We start from the raw sequence: 21,165 nt of genomic DNA, 5'->3' as shown, positions 1-21,165 counted from the left end.
CATTACGAAATGTAGTGAAATGCTTATACGACTGCCATTGACCTTAAAAGAGAATTAAAGCTCATAATAAGAAATAAATATGAATAAAAGAAATACGATAGAAAAATTAAATAGAAAAATTGAATTAAACTAGGAAAAATAGAACTAAAAATAGAAATAGAAATATGCTGTACATAAAAATAAAAGAAAGATGGTGTGCAAATCTCATCTAATCTAACCACTTATCTTAATCCAGTCACCTCTTTCTGTAATTCATCTGTTCATTTAATTAATGTCTATCCAGGTTCACACTTTATTTGATCCGTGGTATTTTATTTCTATTTCTGTATATATCTAAACACACTGCTGGACTTGAACTTGAAGTCTGGATGACGCGCCGTGATGACGTCACTGATTTTAGGTAGGAACGCCAGGATGCCACGTGGCTGTGAACATGAGCGAGGAGGGAGAGCGCGAGAGAGAGAGAGAGAGAGAGAGCGCGCGCGCGCTCGCGCGACATGGCGGCGGCGGCAGAGGGAGACAGGAGCGTGTAGTGACTCTGAGCTCCAGCAGGGGGCGACGTGCAGCTTCACCTGGAATAAACACACAGGAACAAAAGAAGTCGCGCTGCAGCAGAGGAGGAGCTGTGTGTCTCACTCTCACACATACACACACACACCCATCAGCTGCACGGTAACAAACACACACACACACACACACACTCACACACTGCACGGTAAACACAGTCCGCGCTGAGCTGATGTCGGTCTGCTGGAGCTGAGGATGGAGCTGTGAGTGTGTGTGTGTGTGTGTGTTCAAAGACTCTCAGGTCTGCTGTGGAAGGTGAGTGTGTGTCTGCACATCCGCGTTTATGTGTGTGTGTGTGTGTGTGTTACACAGATATAGAAATAAAGTAGAACTGAATAGAATTGTAGCTGCTGAATTCTGCACTGACTTCATACTCAAGTGCCCTGGGAAGGAGGGGTAGTGTGTAGGGCATCAGGTGAGGCAGGTAGGGTGGAGTGGGGCGGTTGGGGTGAAGTGGGGTGTAATAGGGCAGGTGGGGAGGAGTGGGGTGGGGTGGAGTGGGGCAGGTGGGGTGGAGTAGGGCAAGTGGGGAGGAGTGGGATGTAGTAGGGCAGGTGGGATGTAGTAGGGCAGGTGGGGTGGAGTGGGGTGTAGTAGGGCAGGTGGGGAGGGGTGGGGTGTAGTGGGGCAGGTGGGGTGGAGTAGGGCAGGTGGGGAGTAGTGGGGTGTAATAGGGCAGGTGGGGAGTAGTGGGGTGTAATAGGGCAGGTGGGGTGGAGTAGGGCAGGTGGGGTGGAGTGGGGTGTAATAGGGCAGGTGGAGTGGAGTAGGGCAGGTGGGGTGGAGTAGGGTGTAATAGGGCAAGTGGGGTGGAGTAGGGTGTAATAGGGCAGGTGGGGTGGAGTGGGGTGTAGTAGGGCAGGTAAGGTGTAGTAGGGCAGGTGAGGTGGGGTGTAATAGGGCAGGTGGGGAGTAGTGGGGTGTAATAGCATGGGTGGAGTGGGGTGTAGTAGGGCAGGTGGGGTGGAGTAAAATGTAGTGGGGTCTAGTAGGGCAGGTGGAGTGTAGTGGGGTGTAGTAGGGCAGGTGTAGTGTAGTGGGGTGTAGTAGGGCAGGTGTAGTGTAGTGGGGTGTAGTAGGGCAGGTGGGGTGTAGTAGGGCAGGTGGGGTGTAGTGCGTGTGGTGGGGTGTAGTGCGTGTGGTGGGGTGTAGTAGTGCAGGTGGGGTGTAGTAGGGCAGGTGGGGTGTAGTGCGTGTGGTGGGGTCGAGTGGGGTGGTTTTGATTTTGTGAGTTATTATCCTGACTCTGGAAGTTTAGACTGTACACTTTGCGTCTGTCACGGTGGAGCGGTACGACTTCATCATCCTCATCATCTCACCATCGCTCCTGTACACCATGCTTATTTATTTATTTATTTATCTATCTCTGATCTATTTTTATATTAAAATATATAAGCAAAAACTTTAAAAGAATATATAATGAGCAAAAAAACCGTTGCAAAATATATTTTTCCCATCAGATCATGTGCTTTAAAATCAGGTAAAGATCACACTAACCATAGGATCTGATAGTGTTATAATGTATATTATAATGTATACTATTAGGGCCTAAGCGCTATGACATCAGCCCTATGTCATCGTTGTGTGTGAAGTGCCTATTTTTTTTTTCTAAGGATTTTTTCCCCCAACATTTGGGGCTTTTTGGGGGTCTTAACAGGTTGGAATCTGCTGCCATTTGGATGTCAGAGAGTCTCACATAAGATTTTGCTGCATAGTTCAACACACTTGCACGTATGCACGTGAAACTTTGTACACATTTAGTATTGCATGTCAAGGGCTTAATTTAACAGTAAGTCAGTTATTTTGTGCACCTGAAGATATTTGATATACTCTTCCTAGCGAATTTATACGATCGCCACCAAACCAGGCCGATGTGACCTAAAGACATTGAGGATGCGAAATTGTAGAGGGATTTTTGATAATTCAAACGGGTCACCTGTGACGTACGCCGAAAAAGGGTTGATAACTTTCCATGGAACATGGTGGTGCTTGGGCCCGCTTGTCTTTGCTTGCAACTATATTATTATTATTATTATTATTATTATTGTTTTTATTACAACACCAATATTAATACCGAACCGTTTTGTACCCGGGTCTCACTCACTGCACCGTGTGTAACCTCAGCTGTGTTAATTAAAACACAATAATGCGTTAAACAGTCACACACACCCCTACAGGGAGTGTCTGCGGGAGTGTCTACGGCGTCACCGTGTTTGGAGGAGGACGGTGTCAGGGCTGGGTGATTAGTTTGAAAACATCACACTGTGGTTTCCCCTTTGAGTCTGGTTCCCCTCAGTGTTTCTTCCTCATGAGGTTTCGGGGAGTTTTTCGCTCAGCACCAGAAAGATTATATGTTATATTATTCTAGGACAGCTTTATAGGATTTAAAAGTGCTTTGTGTGTATTTTAAAATACAAATGATGACACGAGTGATGTAATATACGCTTTTTTCTATCTTTTTGTGTGAGCGATGTTAATGATGTTCCAGACGTATTGAAAAATTTACATTAATAAGTAAATGAAGGGTCGGCACAGTGGTGTAGTGGTTAGCACTCTGGCCGCCTAAGAACTGGCTTTGTTTTTCCAAGGGCTAGAGAGTCACATCATTTCATCATTGTGTATGTCTGTGTATGTCTCTACTTTCCCACCAACCATTTGCTTTTAAAAATGGCCGTCACACTATTTTAGTTGGTTGTGAAAACCCCACCCCCTGACGTAAGCAGTTCTTGGTTCTGGTCTAGCAAAGTGTGTGTGGACCCGGTGTTTCTGTCTGAGGGCCAACGTTTTTACTATCTGTCTGAAGACAAAGAACTTCCGAAATCAGGCACTGGCTCCGAACTAGCTCTGGAACTGCCTTGGTGGAAAAGGGATAACAGGTGCCTCTAGTTCTTCAGGGTCTGAAGGTTCCTGTGCTCTTTGAAGCCTACTGAGTCAGGGACTGTTTGATTTTTGGTTGGTCTTTAAGGTTAAGGCTGAAGGATAAGTGTTGCTGAAACGCCGAGGTGTGAGACGTCGGCATGCAGGAAGCTCAGAACCTACAGGAGATTAAACACACAAACACACACACACACACACACACATATATGCGTGCAGGAGCACACTGAGATAATTCAACTCACACTCCGACATCGCTCTTATCTCCATGTAAAGGTTTACTGCAGAGTGAAGGGACGTTATTTTAGTGTTAGTTGTGGTAAAAGCTACACCGTTTATAAGACCGTGTGTGTAACCTGATCAGGTTATGCATTTGTGTGGAGCAAGGATTAGTGTTTGGTGTTTCCATGGCAACCGTGAGGGCACGGATCCAGAAAGCTGCTCGAGTTAATTATTTCCGTCTCAGCGGAACCTGATCTGAGTATAATAATTACACACACACACACACACACACACACACATGGCGAATAGAGGAGTGTGTAAAGTGCTCACCTTACCCCTCAGTGTGACAGGTGTACTCTATAACACCTGCACTAACACTGCGCCGACTGCTTTATTACCGCCAGACGCTGAGTCTGCGTTATTCACGTTGCTGAGTCCGACCCTCGATACGTTATTTTTCGTCTGATTTAACGTGAGCCTGTTCTTGAACACTGCGCTTCGCTTTTAGTGGCGTGACCTCCGTGTTTCAGCTGAGACCACATAGCTCAACATACATATGATACAACGTGTTTCCACCACGGGAAAAGTCTTCAGGGCAGACGAGTTCACGCTTCTGCTCCGTTTCTCAGGAACGTGACAAGCTGTGCTTTTGTCTCATTAACTTCAAAGACAGAGAATATAAAGATCGAGAGAGAGCGGCAAGGGAGTGAGTGTTTATAGCTGCTGTTATGGCAGTAACACACAGGAACTCGCTCGTCTCACAACATTAACTAGAACTATAAACGGATAAACAGTGATAACATCGATCTTTATTCCCATTCAGTCTCAGAGTTCCTTCTCACGGTATCAGCACAGGGAGAGTTTTATTTCTTATGTTCTCTCTCTCTCTCTCTCTCTGTAGTAAAGTCACACCACTCTGTGTAAAATGTGAGCGCATGATTCCTAAAATAAAGTCCTGAGTCTCTCATCAGTTCTCTGTTCCAGGACACACGGCGTGTGTGTTGTTCCAGCTCGTGCTGATCAGCTGGGTGAGAAGATGCAGACGGAGGTGTGCAGCACTTCAGACGGCAGGACGTCGAGCTCGGCGGGACACCTCGCTCCTGTGAACCGGCAGAGGAACGGAGAGATCTGGGAGAAACCTCTGAAAGAGGAAGAAACTCATGACGATGAGGATTTCCTCTGTAAGCCCGTCACGCACACTCTCTTTCTGTTTCTCTGTCTCTTACGTCGCGTATGATGTCAGTATGACAGTGGAGTTGTTCACCTGTAGATGGAGGAACGTCAAGCTCTCTGGAAGACCTCACCCCTGAGGACCAGCAGAACCTGGGATTGCAGATCATTCTAAAAGAAGAAGAACCGGAACATGATGACTACCTCTGTAAGACACCCGGACACGCATGATTCGATCACTGGGTGATGCTGTAACCTCTCGCTGCCGGAGGTTTAGAGAGAGCTGATTGGCCGAGCTCTCTCAGAGGGGAGGGATGAGAGGTTCCTAGTGCTCCTACATTAATCACGTCTCTACAGCCAATAAGGGGCGTCTGTAAGCTCACGCAAGCGGAAGGAGTGGATAGCGCTGTCCTCTAAGTGTGTTACTCCGCCCCCAACGGTGCGAGAGCGGGCAGTTTAAAAAGATGTGGTCGGCTGGCGTCACGTGGTTCGGAGGAAACATGTGATAGTCTTCGACCCTCCCGACTGAGTGGTAGTAGTAGCCTTAATGTGGGAGCCCCCTAGTGACGGGGAGAAATTGGACACGACTAAATTAGGGAGAAAATCGGGGGGAAAATCCCCCAAAAAAATTTTCAGTTTAGTTAGTCTTAAACTAAAGTGTGTGTGTATTACATATGTAATTCACCTGGTTATGAGTAAAGTTTTGCTGTTGTCCCAAATCTCAGAACCCTGTGTGCTTCTCCTTACAGACTGCGAGGAGTGCAAAACTTACTTCGTCAACAAGTGCGATGTTCACGGTCCGGCTCTCTTCATCCCCGACGTTGCGGTTCCACTAGGGGTCGCTGACCGAGCCAAACAAACCCTTCCTCCAGGGCTGGAGATTCGGAAGTCCAGTATTCCCGACGCGGGCCTGGGAGTGTTTAACAACAGCGACACTATTCCAGTGGGTGTGCACTTCGGGCCGTACCAGGGAGACATGGTGGACCGAGAGGAAGCCATGAACAGCGGCTACTCCTGGGTGGTGAGTTAGCTTCTGTTGGATGTGATTGACCTGGCATTAATCCGGGCGTTTGGACCTGATAGCGTAGAGCCCACTGCATACAGAGCTGTGACTGTTCCAGTGCTCACCTGAACTGATCGTACAGTGTCCTGATGAGATGATTTAATTTGTGTTGCAGTTGGTGGTTGGAGTCAAACTGTAAGTACTGGACTGTGTTTGTGGTTTTTCTGTAGACTTCTGTTTTTAGTTTCTCATCTTTTCCTATGAGAACTGCACAGTCCAAAAAGGCCAACCTGGTGTCTTCTCTGGTGAACTTAATATGCGTGTCAGTAGATTTAATATTCTCTGTGAAGGTCTGTACTTCTCGACTCTCAATTTTCACCCATGTGTCATCTACATATCTGAACCAATGGGTCCCTCGAAAGGAGGTGCTTTCTTCTTTACTTCCTCCATGCATAGATTAGGCACAATGGACGACACAGGGGGCCCATGGCACAGTCATGTTTCTGCCTGTAGTTGTCCCCTCTGTAGGTGAAGTAGGTGGTGTTGAGAGGTAGGTCCAGGAGAGAACAGACCTGGTCTGGGTTGAGACTGCTTCCAGTGTTAAGGATGCTGTCCTCTTGCAACCTCCTTTTCAACGGCTTTTATGGCGCTCATAAAGAGCGATGTAACATCACAGGAAACCATGGTTACCTCAGCATCCAGTTTTAGGCCCCTGATCTTGGAAACAAATTGTTCTGAATTCTGGATATGGTGGTCAGTGTGTCCCAGAATAGATGCCAACTGTTTAGCAATGCTGTATGTAAAGGAATTAATACTGCTGACCGTAGGCCTGAGGGGAACTGTTTTGGTAAGTCCATAAAAGCAGCACACAGTGGCTTCTTCAGGGTACAAGCGGTGGTAGGTCACCCAAACAAACATCACACACACGGTCTTTTTCACATTAGGGCTACAGGATCGTTTTAGAGAACACATGACTTCAAAACCTGATTTGTTCTGATCAGTGAGAACACAATCGTTTCCCGCTCAGTAACATAGCCCGAGTCCATTGGAAGAGGAGGTCTCGAGCATTGTACCACGCATTCTGACACGGATCAAATCGGATCCGATTGTACCTGAAAGCGGAAGTAGATTGTCGTTAGGACACGATTTTATAAGTGCCGTCTGTCTCCTTCGGAATCTCGCTCACAGCCAGACCTCAAACCCCGCCCCCCACCATTCTCAGTGCTAAACCACGCCCCCACCTGCTGCAACACTGTATAAAGGAATAAATGATAAGGTTGTGATGTTTTGCAGGTCTACCAGAGCGAGCAGTGTGAGAAATACATCGATGCCACGTCTGAGATGAATTCGAACTGGATGAGGTGAGGAAAGCACCAATGAAGGATCTGGTGTGTCTAGTGTTTTTGTATAAATGCAGAATTATACTGTTTTGTATTTATCAGGAACTCTCAATCTTTCCTCACACTAACTGGTCTGTTGTTTTTACTCCCCCCCCCTCTCTCTTTGTCCGTTATTTCTTATCTTTCACTCTGTGTCTCTTCCTGATTCTCTCAGGTACGTGAACTGTGCTCGTAATGAGAGAGAGCAGAATCTGGTGGCGTTTCAGTATCAGGGTGGGATTCTGTACCGCTGCAGTCAGCCGATCGAACCCGGGCAGGAGCTGTTGATGTGGTACGAGGAGGATTACGCCAAGGATGTGACCTTTGATTTTCTCTGGAACAAAAAGTGCTCAGAAAACAGTTGAGTCCAAATGTTTTTATTGCTGATTTCAAAAGCAAATTTGTGTCCCCAACGCCCCTGACCGAGCAGCACCCGGGATATTAGAGCAGCTTCAGGTCTCGCAGGGGAAGTTCAATCATCAGTTCCCTGGATCCTGAGGTCAGCTTAGAATAAGGAGAGCTCTGGTTTGTGTTGTCTTAGTAAGGACTGCAGACCAGTGGAAGAGAAAAGGGGTAAAAAAACACAAAGATTACTTCAGTAATCATCACCCCCCACAATCCCCAAATTTCATCTCCCAGGGGTAAAACCTGTACCAAACAAAACCGCACCCAAACTTCTTACATACCCCACTGCAGGTTCAGGTAATATCACCCCACCCCCCAACAATGATTACAGTGTATTTAAACCAGGGGCAGGGACCCATCAGAATGGAGCATCCCATCTCGGGGCCAAGAGAGCAGGAAAGAATATCAGACTTGTATCACTTTATTCTCAACACTGAAACATTAAAAACCTGTCTGAACACATGAAATAGCACCAGATTCCTCATTCCCTTTTATAACCAGCACTGTTCTCTCTGGCTCCTTTTTAAAATTAGGAACCATGACCATCCCAGTTTGTGATCGCAAATGTAATCATACCACCCCAAACTCGACCAATGCCATCGAGATCTCTGGTCAAACCCCATGGCCTTTAATTTAAAGATACAGTCATGATCGTTGACCTTAATGGTAAGCACTGTTTACCCAAAAAGTATGTGCACATCTGACTATCACACCTATATGTGTTTCTTCTCCAAAATGTTACAAAAAAAAGTTACAGGTACAGAACATCTGTTTGCTGTAGCGCTACCAAACCCTTATCCAGCAGGACAATGCCTCTGTGAGCTCCACAAAGCCAGCTCCCTGCAGTCATGGTGTGTTAAGAGTGTGTTGGAGCAGTCAAACTCGAGTGTCCTGCACAGAGCCTTGACTGAACTCAACCCCATTGAATCATCAGCTCTGGGATGAACTGTAACTGGTGTCTCTTCGAGATCAGCGTCTGGTGGACAGCTGGACTACAAAAGATGCAGTTAAAGTGAAGGTTCACTGTGGATTGGAATTGGAATCTCTGCAAATATTGCTTCAGATTTAGTAAAAAAAAAAAAAAAAAAGCTTTACCAAAAGATTAGGTATAGATGCAGGACATTGTAGAGATCCTCCAGTCTCTTTTCACACTGTTTCTGGTTTAGCGCTCCATCCTTTATCATGGAATTGATAATAGATGGTGTAGTTTTCTTAGCTCTGACCAAAATTGTTGACTCTTTTTTTTTTTTCTGCAGATATGAACTACACCTTTCTCCAAATCTTCACTTGCTCGTTATGTCCACTGTCCTACACATCTGAAATTTACCTCCACAAACACATCAAGCGTTGCCACTACGAGGAGTACCTGAGACGCCTAAACTCAGGAGAGATCGTCGGCCTCCCGGTTAACTCGTCTCAGGAGCAGCTAGAGAGAAACAATTACCACTGCTCTTTCTGTGGGAAGGGTTTTACTTATCAGAGCGCTCTCCAGAGACACCAGCGCTTTCACACGGGCGAGAGGCCGCACAAGTGCGCGCAGTGTGGGAAGAGTTTTACTCTCCCGGGCGGTCTCCAGCTTCACCAGCGCATTCACACCGGAGAGAAACCGTACGAGTGCCCACAGTGTGGAAAGAGCTTCAGCGAGAAAGCAGCGCTCCGGAGACACCAGCGGATTCACACTGGAGAGAAACCATATCCCTGCTTACAGTGCGGAAAGAGTTTCACTGAGAAAGCAGCGCTTCAGAGACACCAGCGCATTCACACCGGAGAGAAACCGTATCACTGCCTGCAGTGCGGAAAGAGTTTTAACCAGCAGAGTCATCTGGAGAAGCACCAGCGCATTCACACCGGAGAGAAGCCGTATCACTGCTTACAGTGTGGGAAGAGTTTCAGTCAGCTGAGTAACCTCCGAAAGCACCAGCGCACACACGCACAGAAACTCTTTTAATGACTGAAGGTTTTTTTCTTTCTAAAAGAAAATCTGATTTTCATGCATTAACACACACTATTATTTTTCTGAACACGTGTTTCTAAACACCGCAGAAGGCCGGGATCAGGACGGCGATGAACACAGCTCACCGAGCAGCCAGGACGACGTACAGGCCCGAGTCACACCCCACACAGCATGACTGAAACGGCGCAGACGCTGGCCGTATTTAAATAACTATATGCAAATATAGAAGAAGGTATCTCCTACTCCTGATCAGACATGATTGTTTAAACAGATAATTCTGTATAGTAATAATCTGGTTTTGGAAAAGGAAAAAAAATCTCTCAGGGTGTTTTCACATTAGCGATCATTTCCAAGAAGTCTGGTTCGTTCAGATCAGTGAGAACGCAAATGTTCCCACTCAGGAGCCACGTCCAAGTCTCGAGGATTCTCTTGAGTATGACACGGCCTACTCTGACACGGATCAAGCCAGATATGGAACCAATCATACCTGAGCATGGAAGTAGATCGCTGTTTAGATGCGATGCCATCTTTGCTGTCCGTCTCCTTCGTAAATCTCAATGTGTTGCACGCTCTGACCTACACAGCCAAAGCTGATACAGGAATAAGGCACATGAGAGCGCCACTCGTGCCTTTTTTTTTCTTAATATATCAATAATATTAGACATAGCACGGAGGTTAACTTCTTCGTTGTCTTGTGTTTAATGGTGGCTCACAAACCAATTAGCTGCATACTGCCATCTGCCGTATCGGAGAGAAAATACACAATTGTACACGTGTACAGAGAATAATAATAATGTGAACGCTGGCCACCAATCGTGGGAGGAGGAGCAGTCATTTTTGAGCATGGTACAAATCAATCGTGTCCTAAAGTGAAAACGCCTTGAGAGTTTTGCTGTACTAATAAACTCACTCGTGTTGTCAGTGATTTGAACTTGATGTAATTTGAACGCTCTTTTATTCGGTATTATGTTGGCAAATATATTTATGTATTATTGAACTGTAATATAGTCCTCTGTGAAATGGATGGTTCTGGTCCTGGAGTGAAAGAAGTGATGACTCCTCTGCTTGTTTAATGTTCTCATTATAGGAAATTGGAGGAGGTGTGATTTTATTATCTACCTGTTTCTAGCTGCTCCAGGAAATCTCCTAGTCTTAAAAAAAAGCACAGTGCAACTGAGAAAGTTCTCATTTTCCTGCTCTTCTTCTCTGTTCTTTGCTGTATAACATTAATGTTGATATTTGTCATCGTTTAGGATTACTCCGATTTCATTCAGCAGATTTATTACAACAGATTCCTGGTTTTGTCTTTCTGATTTTTATTCCGTTCTGTTTTGATTAACAGAGTTTTGGAATCCGGGACCAATAAACCCACCACAAAAAATTTGCGACATGTTTGTTGTACAGAGATCGGCTTACATCATGTAGCGATCCAGTTACCCAAAGTTTTTTTGCTTTCCCATCGTTACAATTTAAGGCACAGAATCACAGGCCTTGTCCTACTGCAAAAAAACGAATGTAGACTGAATTTGCCTGTTCCTGTATCCTCACAGAAAGACCTGCTGCACTTCACCACGACCTAGAAGGAGCCCTCACCGTCCCTCCTAAATCCTAGGTTCAGCTATCAGACACCTCTCATAACCCTGGTGTTAACACTTCCTGGGGGAGTGGGATTGATTCCACTGAAACTGAAAACACACACCCTTGTTTGTGTTTTAAAAACACAGACCACAATCCCCGTGTGATGGCCTTGCCTCAGATCTCCAGCCTTTAGAATCACCGCCCTAATCTCACCTGCTCCTGCAGACCTTCCACTATGAAGAGTTTTTGGTGCAATAACCTCACCAGCAGAGATGGCTACATTCTGCACATTGGTGTGTCCTGGGGTTTTCTTCGCAACTGGCTAAGAAAACCTTCTGGACACCATAGCTGTACAGGGGGGTAGTCCATTCTAATGGTGTTGGATTTAATGATGCAAGTTTAAATACAATTTTAAAAATGGTTTCTGCCCAAAGTCACATCAACAACAGTTCAACCAACAGGTTACTTATTAGGCCACCAGTGTATACTGGATGGAAGCATACTAAGTATTAGGACTAAGGTACTGTGCTACTTTCAGAAAGAGTGTAACCAGTGTGTCAGGCAGCATTAATGAGAAGTTATGTTTCATAGGAAGAATTAAATTTTTTTATTAAATATAGATTACAGGGCAGTGATTTTTTTTCCATATACATATGTATTTTTAGGAAGTTATGGTCAGAGCACAGGATCAACCATAATACAGTGGCCTGCTGTTAAGCACCTGACAGGGGCAGCGTGATGGCGCTGATGATTTGAACCCCTGACCAACTGATCAGTAACCCAGAGTCACTGAAGTAGACCGCTTGAGGAACCCGCCACTGCACTGTCTCCAGATGAGGGACTGCTGACCAGTTTCATCCTGAAAAGATTCAAGGTCCGTGTACTAATGTCTCTTGTGTGTATGAGTATCTCAGGGGTTTCTGGGTTGCAGTTTCTCTTGATGACAAAACTCACAAGTCTGTTAATTCTGATGCATTTCTGTATGATGTTCAAGCCAGAGTTGAGCAGTGCAGTTACCTTCAGATTGGAAACATCTAGACATGGCCACAGACGGACCTTTCCTTTGCTTCTTGGCTGAGGGAGCTGAGAATTGAAAGAACTGAAGAAAGGGGTTGGTTTCAGCTAGCGTATTATACCAGCTTTCAGTTCCAGCTTCTAGTTAAGCATGGTGACTAACCATGCATGGTCAGCAGTGGACACTAACATCACTCAGATGTTTGTGTTAGTGCATTCCAGATAACTTTGCAAGCACCGTGGTGGATAGAAGTGTGCAGTATAGTGAGGGAGAGCCACTCCACCATGCTGCATATTTCACTGACAATGGACAAGAGGAACAACTCCAAGCATCAGAAGAAGCATTTGGTAAAGGACTAAAGGGTAAATGCCATAACGAGCAAAAGCAAAGTTCATAGCTGTATTAGTGATCAAAGCTGGAGTGATTTGAGAAAGACAGAAGAGGACGAGGAAGGAACTTGATCTACAGGGTTTCATCTATACAGTGTAACGATGCACAAGTCCTGAAAAAAATAGTGCTTTATATGGTGCTTTTAACAACAGTCAATGTTACAAAACAGCTTTAATGGAAATGTGTATGGATTAAAATGACCAGATAGTTCCTGATGTGCAAGCCGAGGGCGACGGTGCTGAGGGAAAAGCTCCCTGAGATGGTAATAGGAAGAAACCCTGAGAGGAACCAGACTTAACAGGGAACCCATCCTCATCTGGGTGATAACGGATAGCAGGGATTGATCTGCACTCATACTGTGTGTTAGGAGGCTGGAAGTTCAGTATAACAGTAGATGTGGAGAAGTTCATATGGAGTCCAGTTCGTTAGTAAAGGCTCGGGTACCAAGCTATAGGAAACTCAAGTCCTGAATTATTGAGCGACTGCAGTCACAAGTCCTCAGAGAACAGCTGTCTGCATCAGCAGAGGCCAGGACCGTCTTAAAGTGTGGTAGAGTGTTCTTTAGATTAGACAGGGATGGTGTAGGTTCAGGTTTTTACTGAGAAAGGCTAAGTGATTAGTTTAGCAGCTCAGAAATGTGAGATTATGATGATGATGATGAGTCATTATTACTTCCGGGATTTAATAATGTTCCACGAGGGGGCGATGTGCAGCTGCAGCTCTGCCGTACACTGATCAGAGGAACAGAAGAAGAAGACGAGCTGCAGCGGAGGAGGAGGAGCGCATCTATTTAATCATCGGCACATCAAAGACTCCGGATCGAGTTTTAGTGAGTTTGACTTTAGTTTTAGTGAAGCTTCTCTTTCTGTCTGTATCTGAGGTGATTAACTGTGTTCGCCTGTTAATACTGAGGTGATGTGAGTGAAGCTGCTAGCTGCCGCGTCCCAAATCAATGCCCACTTCCTATTGGAGTGCACCACCTAGACGGCGCATGCGCACTACCGAGTGCACTTCATATACACGGGGAACGGATTCTGGAGACGGGAACATTTTTCTATTCTGCTGCGGTGTTAGTTAGGGGTTTAAATTCATTAAATTTATTTCCCTCATTATTTATTTACATTTTGCTAAATTAATGTGGAGCAATAGTGAGTTTGTTTAATGTCAGATTTGTCACAGAGTTTCAAATTGCTGCAAATGAATGATATAAAAAAAATTAATGAATTATAATTTAATTTAATGATCACTGCCAGCTCTGAGGAAATACATGTTTTAATTAAATCATTTTCTAATTAGATTTATGGGAATAAACAGCGGAATGTGCTTCATTAAGCATATCATTATAAATCATTAATCATTTTCAACAAAATCTACATAAATGTCGCGTCTAAATTTATAATGCTTTATTAAATGTATAATTATTTACACACACATATTTGGGTGTTTATTATATTTCTAATGATAAACCAGCGTAAAGTTGAACATAATGCTGATAAACCCAGTAACTCGTCTCCGAACCAGAACCCGCTCCTCAGCCCTGCAGCCGGTTCTCCGGACCCTGGCGCCGTGTCCCCTGTGGTGAGGAGATGCAGACGGAGATGTGCAGCACGTCCCATGGGAGAGCGTGGAGCTCGGTGGGACACGGCGCCCCCGCGGACCAGCAGAGACGCGGACAGGTGTGGAGGAAACCTCTGAAACAGGAGGAAACTCCTCACGAAGACGAGGACGAAGATTTCTTCTGTAAGTCGGTCGCGTGTTGTAGAGACCTGTGCACGTGTGTACTGTAACACCTTTACTGTTCTGGTTCTCACGTGAACGTTATGAACCGTTAGACGGAGGCGCGTCGAGCTCAGCGGAGGACGGAACGGGAGCGGGAGGAGGATTCCAGATCCATCTGAAAGAAAAACCCCAACGTGATGAGTACCTGTGTGAGACACCAAACACACACACACACACACACACACACACACACATGAATAAACCTCCACCTTTAACTTTTATAAAGTTTTCCAGTCATTTAAAGTTATCCAGATAAAAAGTTAATCACTTTTTGTTAAATTTTTTTTTACATTTATTAATCATTTTTGTGTAACACTTATGTATTACACATGCGAGATCATCAATTGAAACAAAAATTGTTGTCTTAAATAAGAAATATTTGTTTTTTTTGCATGTTTTTTTTCCAGATTGTGAAGATTGCAGATCTTTCTTCATCAGCAAGTGCGATGTTCATGGTCCGGCTCTCTTCATCCCTGACGTTGCGGTTCCACTAGGGGTCACTGACCGAGCCAGACAAACCCTTCCTCCAGGGCTGGAGATTCGGAAGTCCGGTATTCTCGACGCGGGCCTGGGAGTGTTTAACAACAGCGACACTATTCCAGCGGGTGTGCACTTCGGGCCGTACCAGGGAGACACTGTGGACCGAGAGAAAGCCATGAACAGCGCCTACTCCTGGGTGGTGAGTTAGCTTCTGCTAAACCTTTGGTGTTCTTATAAAAGTCACATGACCTCTGGGCTTCTCTGTTTAAAAAGAGGCTGATTAATCCTGATTCCTTTAGATGAATTGAACTGAATTGAGAAAAACTCATCTTTTCTTTTGAAACGGAGGGAATTTCAGGGACGTCACAGTGTGTAAACCCTAGTGGTATTTCAGCAGGAATGTCAAAAGACTTTTTTTGGAGATCTTGGAGATCTCTAAGGCCATGTCCACTCGTAGCTGGGTATTTTTAAAAACTGGGATTTTTATACTTAATTTTTTAAAATAACTCCTGCTATAAGGAGCGTCCCTAATCAACAGGGGGCCAATCAGAAGACTAGACAAAATGTCATCACCGGTTGCGCTTTGTAGACGTCTGACGGGTTGCTTCCAAAACCACCATCGCTGTCTGCGGGGTGTGGTCTATGTCGTCAGAGTGAGCTTCGTTAGTACATTCAGGCACCTTTGTTTGTTAACGTTATGTGAGAGTAACTAATGTAAAAAGTCCAGTAAGCAACGTTAACACAGTCACTTGTTTATTGTACTGGTTTACTATTACACAAAATATCCTCATAAACAAAGCTGAAATCAAGGAGACTAGCACACAGACAATGACGTCATCGGCACACAAGGTATCGTTACAACAAGCCAAAATCTCCGCTTTCAATGACCAGAACTGTGTTTGCATGTGGATGAAAGGCCAAAACCGCAGATAAAAATCTCTGTTTTTAAAAATACTCAGCTATGTGTGGACATGACGTAAGCCTAAGGAGGATAAAGCGTTCCCTTTAAACAAAAATGTCCAGCATTAGTTTGTCTCTAGTTCTGTCAGTGAGGGAAAAAACAATAAAGCATTTACATTAACATTACATTTAGGCATTTGCGGAAGCCCTTATCCAGAGCAACTTACACATCAGAGCGGTTAAGGGGCCTTGCTCAAGGGCTCAACAGTGGTAACTTGTTGGTTGTGGGGTTTCAACCTGAGACCTTCTGAACCGAAGTCCAGTACCTTAACCACTGAGCGACCCCTGTGCATTTCAGAATCAAATCTGTAAAAAACTAAAAAAGAGAGAGAAGGTGAGCTTTTCTCATCTATGTTTGCATGCGCACACACACACATGCATGCACAGTGGAGACCCATGTGACTGTCTAAAAATGGTCAGAAAACAAACTTTCATGACGAGGCAAAAAAAACAACCGGAACCATTGAAACAACCTGACCGGTAATTTTATTTATTTAATTAAATCATGTCAGTTAAATTTGTCTGAATGAATCAGGATTAATCAGCCTCTCTTTGATCTTGGGTTTGATCAGAAGAAACAAAAGGTTAGACGACTTTCATAAGAACACGATTTCTAACAGGAAGCGAACTCATCACCACAGTCTGGGGCAACAGACTGATGATCTTTACAAACATCACACTCGTTATTGTTTGTGTGTCGTTTCATTGGCTGTGTTAATGGATAAAATATTTTAGTGTATAATAATTTTTTTTCTCTCTCAGATTTATGAAGGCAAGCAGCCTGAAAAATACATAGATGCCACGTCTGAGGTTCAATCCAACTGGATGAGGTTGGGGATGTGGTCTTCTGTTCATTATAACTGATTTGACAGTATGATTTTTACTCACTTATTTCTGTCCGTCGTTCTCTCAGGTATGTCAGTTGCTCTCGTAATGATAAAGAGCATAACCTGGTGGCGTTTCAGTACCGAGGTGGGATCCTGTACCGCACCTGTCGACCCATCGCAACTGGGCAGGAGCTCTCTGTGTGGTACGATGAGGAGTACGCTAAACGCGCCGGAATCACGTTTGACTACATGTGGAACAAAAAATGCTCCGGGAATAGTTACGTCGAAGAATTTTTATTATTATTATTAATATATAATATTGAAGCTTATTCTTAGATCAAATCTGATCAATTATTTCTGATCAGTGTCCCATTTTCTTATGCACTAATTATTTACTTAACAGTAATAATATAAAAGATGCCTGGCTTTGGACTTTCAAAGCAAAGCGGCAAGTAATTATTTACTGAAAAGGTTTCCCCCGAAAAACAAGAATTGAGAAAGAACAGAAGAGGTGTTAAAAAAAAAAAAAAAAAAATTTTATTTAATGCAGCACACAGATTTAAATCCTGACTTGGAGAGGACTCTGGTCTTCTGTCTAAAATAGCTCTAATAATCAGACATTAATGTGTCGTATTAACATATAAACATCTTATTTGATTATTAAATTAATAAAAGTCGGGAATATGTAATCCAGCGGTTTTCCTTTCCCTTTAAGTCAATTGTTGACATTTGACCCTCAGTGTCTTGTAGCTGAACACGTTTCCCCAGGGCTGCACTCAAAAATCCACTGATAAGCCTTTCCATAAGAGTGGAACTACAGTAAGTGGAGAGTGGGATGTTGTTTTAAAAAGTCCACGTGGGTGTCTGATCAAATGCCCACACAACCTTTTGGCCACATAGCGTTGAAACTGCAGTTCTTCTGCCGGAGTCTGATTGTGGCCCACGCGGAGTTGACTGCAGACCATCTGGCCCCGAGGCCCTGTTTGTCAGTTCAGACATACTCTTGAGATGAGGCGCATATGTCCAGTAGATGGGTGTCTGCACCCAGTTTACGGTAGTCCACACTTGTGAGAAGTTTAAAAGTCACAGGTGGACCCCAGTACAACTGTTTGTGGGTCTTCTTGGCAGAGCTAGACAGCCTGGCTGAATAGGATGCTCTGACTCACAGTTGGCGGTTGTACTTGTTTTAAGTTTTACTGATTCTTAAATTAGACCTCGGAGCGCTGTACACATCTTTCGAAAGCCTGAGAAGGTCATGTTTCTAAACCCTCTGCTGGTATCATTAGGTCTCACCCTGAGCAGATACGATTCGACTTGGAGCAGCTTGCAGACAAATTTACACCATAGTGTTTACTAGCTAGCAAAACTACCTTGTAGCTACTTATATAACCAACTGCAGAAGAACACTATGGTTTACAGTATTTATGGTAATGTTTTTATTATCACAATTAATTGGACAGTTTCTGAGTTTTATTTCTCAATCTTGTTGGTTCCTACCTCATCTTTCACATTAATTTTCTTTACCCCAGACACAGAAAACAACCTGACACAAGTCTTCACCTGCTCCTTGTGTCCGCTTTCCTACACAGTCCAAATTTACCTCCATAAACACATCAAGAGATGCCACAATGAGGAATATGTGAAACTGTTTAGATCTGGTGAGATTCGTTCCCCTTCTGCTGAGAGCTCTCAGAAACATCTGCAGAGAAGCAATCACCACTGCACGTCCTGTGGAGCGGGAATCACTTTCCAGAGCAGCCCCCAACAGCATCAGCACCTCCACGCAGGTGAGAGGCTGTACCTGTGCTCGCTGTGTGGGAAGAGTTTTACCCTACAGAGTAGTCTCCAGCTGCATCTGCGCATTCACACCGGAGAAAAACTGTTCGAGTGCTCAAGGTGTCTAGAAAGCTTCAACGATCAGATTGATCTCCAGACACACCAGCGCATTCACAGAGGAGGCAAGTCGTACGAGTGCTCGCACTGCGGGAAGAGTTTTAGTGAGAAAGGAGCACTTCAAAGGCACGAGCATGTTCATACAGGCGAGAAGCCGTATCACTGCTCGGAATGTGGGCGGAGTTTTACTCAACAGTGTAACCTGCAGAAACACCAGCGGATTCACACCGGAGAGAAACCGTATCACTGTTCGCATTGCGGAAAGAACTTTAGTGACCGGTGTAATCTCCAAATACACCAACGCATTCACACTGGCGAGAAACCGTATCACTGCGTGCATTGCGGGAAGAGTTTCAATCAGCAGAGCAATCTCCAAAAACACGAGCACATTCACACGGGACAGAAGCCGTACCGCTGCTCTGATTGTGGAAAGAGTTTCACTCAGCAAAGTAATCTCCAAAAACACCGGCGCATTCACACAGGAGAGAAACCGTTTCACTGCTCGCATTGCGGAAAGAGTTTTAATCAACAGAGTAATCTCCAAAAACACAAGCGCGTTCACACAGGAGAAAAACCGTATCACTGCTCGCACTGTGGAAAGAGTTTTAGTGACCGCTGTAATCTCCAAACACACCAGCGCACAACTCATAGATAACCTGATGAGTGTTTCTGGACAAACTTTGTTTTTTCTGTATGTTTTTGTAAAGTTTTGTAAGGAAGGATTGAGGGCTCCTGTTCACTTACCATAGAATTGTAGGCAATTGGTCACAAAAGGGTCAGTACCTCTTGATCACACTCTAAGATCACAGCCCCTCCGTTTCTCTAGGATTGCAGTTGCTCAGTCTTTCAAAGGTTGGAACCTGACAATCCCTCTGGGATCACAACCACAAGGTCACTCTAGGATTGTGTGATAAATACATTTATCTAGAATCTCAGCCCCTAACTTACTTTATGGTTGTTGTTCTAATCTTATGGATTACTGGTCACTTTAGGATCATAGCCCCTCAGTTTTTCAAGGGTTGCAACCTCACAGTCACTCTAGGATCATAACCTCATAGTTACTCTAGGTTTGCAGCCCTTCAGTCACTCTAGGATCGCAAGCCTTGGTTACTCCAGTCAATTTAGGACAGGGCTCTTTAACTCCTATCCTGGAGGGTCCATTGCAGTTTTTTAATTTGTAACACGTAAACACCCGCACTGAACCGAAATGAACAGATTAGTTCAATCAGTTGAGTAGTGTGGAGTCCTCTACACCTTCACTCACTATAGTATTGCTACCTCTTGGCCACTTCAGGGTCACAGGCAGCTTGATCACACCAGGATTGCAGTCCATCAGTCACTTTGAGACCACAGCCTTTCGGTCTCTCAAAGACCCGAGCCCCTCCATCATCACTTAAGGATCATGGCCCTGTGGTTAGCTCATGATTGTGGCCCCTTGGTCACTCTAAGATGACAGTCCTTCCTTAGTCACTCTAGGATCAGAACTCATCCTTTGTCACTCTAGGACTTTTGCTCATGAGTTTTGGTCACTCTAGGTTTGCAGCCCCTCAATCATAATGGATCTCAGCCCCATGAAATGTTAGGATTGCAAGCCCTCAGTCATAATAAGACCACAGCCCTTCAGTCACTCTAGGATTGTGGCTTCTCACTTCCTTTAAGATTGCAGCTCCTTAATCTGTTGATCATAGTTCCTCAGTCACACAAAGACCATGGCCATTCACTCATTCTAGACTCTAGAATTGCAGCTGCTCAGTCACTCCAGGAGCCCTTAATTTCTCCAGGATCCAGAATGGCCCCCTGGTCACCCTAGGATTACGGCCCCTCACTCACGCTATGATCATGGGCCCCTTGGTCATGCTAGGATTGCAGCCCCTCAGTGATTGTTCCATAGCAGCCCCTTCAGTCATTTTAAGATCACAGCTCCCAGTCTCTTGGGGATTACAACACTTTTGTCACTTTAGGATCACAACCTTTTGGTCGCCATATTATAGTAACCTTCAGTCCTAAGTCTTAACCCCTTATCTCAATAATATCACATCTTCCAGTGTCTTTAGGATCATAGCCTTTAAATTATTCTATCGCCTCAGCCCCTCCTCAGTCACTCCATGATTTTTGCCCTGTCTTGTTCACTTTTGGCTCATGGCCTTTGAAACACTAGGATTGTAGCCCCTTGTTAAGTGTAAGCTTTTCACTCTCTTGAGGATTGCGGACCTTCAGACACACTAACCCTTCAGTCAAACTAGGACTGCAGCTTTTTTGTCTCTTTAGCATTATACCCCCTCCTCAGTCACTCTAGAATCGCAGCTCCTTGATAGGATCAAATCCCCTTAGTCACTCATAAGGTTTCTGGTTTTAGTATCCATGCCTAAAAAATCAGGCTCTGTAACCTACTAATAGCACTTATATTTTGAAGAACCCATAAGGAAACAACTAGTTTTCCTTGGTGACTGGGAATAATATTTCTTGTAATATCTTAAACACCCTAAACATGGCTTCCCAGACTTTATATTTTGTAGAATATATAATTTATAATGGAGTAAAATGCGATTTTAGGATACGGCCAAAATACTTTACAGATTTTAGAGGAAAGTTTTAGATCATAAGTAAGACAAGACAAGATATGCAGCAACAACACGATCTGAACTGACCTGGAACGTTCAGAAGAGAAT

General features: G+C 44.5%; 2 protein-coding genes across 6 annotated transcripts; both read left to right on the top strand.

Moving 5' to 3' along the window:
* The first annotated feature begins 640 nt into the window (after positions 1 to 640).
* On the top strand, positions 641 to 10,510 carry LOC128531263 (histone-lysine N-methyltransferase PRDM9-like). Of its 3 annotated transcripts, XM_053505057.1 has the most exons (8): positions 641 to 822; positions 4,648 to 4,844; positions 4,934 to 5,041; positions 5,583 to 5,854; positions 7,130 to 7,197; positions 7,391 to 7,575; positions 8,877 to 9,577; positions 9,664 to 10,510. In XM_053505057.1, the coding sequence occupies exons 2-7, from the start codon at positions 4,700 to 4,702 to the stop codon at positions 9,566 to 9,568; spliced, it is 1,470 nt and encodes a 489-aa protein (XP_053361032.1). In that variant the 5' UTR covers positions 641 to 822; positions 4,648 to 4,699; the 3' UTR covers positions 9,569 to 9,577; positions 9,664 to 10,510. The 3 variants fall into 3 exon arrangements, with proteins under 3 accessions (XP_053361032.1, XP_053361030.1, XP_053361031.1); XM_053505055.1 differs by having other exon boundaries at positions 8,877 to 10,510; XM_053505056.1 differs by lacking the exon at positions 641 to 822 and having other exon boundaries at positions 3,687 to 4,844; positions 8,877 to 10,510.
* LOC128531262 (histone-lysine N-methyltransferase PRDM9-like) lies at positions 9,670 to 21,165 on the top strand. 3 transcript variants are annotated; one of them, XM_053505051.1, is made up of 9 exons: positions 9,670 to 9,806; positions 11,818 to 12,026; positions 12,151 to 13,386; positions 14,079 to 14,297; positions 14,390 to 14,485; positions 14,744 to 15,015; positions 16,539 to 16,606; positions 16,690 to 16,880; positions 18,133 to 21,165. In XM_053505051.1, the coding sequence occupies exons 4-9, from the start codon at positions 14,144 to 14,146 to the stop codon at positions 19,149 to 19,151; spliced, it is 1,800 nt and encodes a 599-aa protein (XP_053361026.1). In that variant the 5' UTR covers positions 9,670 to 9,806; positions 11,818 to 12,026; positions 12,151 to 13,386; positions 14,079 to 14,143; the 3' UTR covers positions 19,152 to 21,165. The 3 variants fall into 3 exon arrangements, with proteins under 3 accessions (XP_053361026.1, XP_053361029.1, XP_053361028.1); XM_053505054.1 differs by lacking the exon at positions 12,151 to 13,386; XM_053505053.1 differs by lacking the exons at positions 9,670 to 9,806; positions 11,818 to 12,026 and having other exon boundaries at positions 12,061 to 13,386.

The sequence above is a fragment of the Clarias gariepinus genome, chromosome 10 (assembly GCF_024256425.1).
Source record: "Clarias gariepinus isolate MV-2021 ecotype Netherlands chromosome 10, CGAR_prim_01v2, whole genome shotgun sequence".
Lineage (NCBI taxonomy): Eukaryota > Metazoa > Chordata > Actinopteri > Siluriformes > Clariidae > Clarias > Clarias gariepinus.
The sequence above is the reverse complement of the archived record's forward strand: the minus strand, read 5'-3'. Positions and strand labels throughout refer to the sequence as shown.

Coding starts and splice junctions, on each gene's coding strand:
- LOC128531263 (XM_053505057.1), top strand. CDS start 4,700: ATGCAGACGGAGGTGTGCAGCACTTCAGACGGCAGGACGTCGAGCTCG. Junction 4,845..4,933: donor TGACGATGAGGATTTCCTCT/GTAAGCCCGTCA, acceptor GTTCACCTGTAG/ATGGAGGAACGTCAAGCTCT. Junction 7,576..8,876: donor CAAAAAGTGCTCAGAAAACA/GTTGAGTCCAAA, acceptor TTTTTTCTGCAG/ATATGAACTACACCTTTCTC.
- LOC128531262 (XM_053505054.1), top strand. CDS start 14,144: ATGCAGACGGAGATGTGCAGCACGTCCCATGGGAGAGCGTGGAGCTCG. Junction 14,298..14,389: donor CGAGGACGAAGATTTCTTCT/GTAAGTCGGTCG, acceptor ATGAACCGTTAG/ACGGAGGCGCGTCGAGCTCA. Junction 15,016..16,538: donor ACAGCGCCTACTCCTGGGTG/GTGAGTTAGCTT, acceptor TTTCTCTCTCAG/ATTTATGAAGGCAAGCAGCC.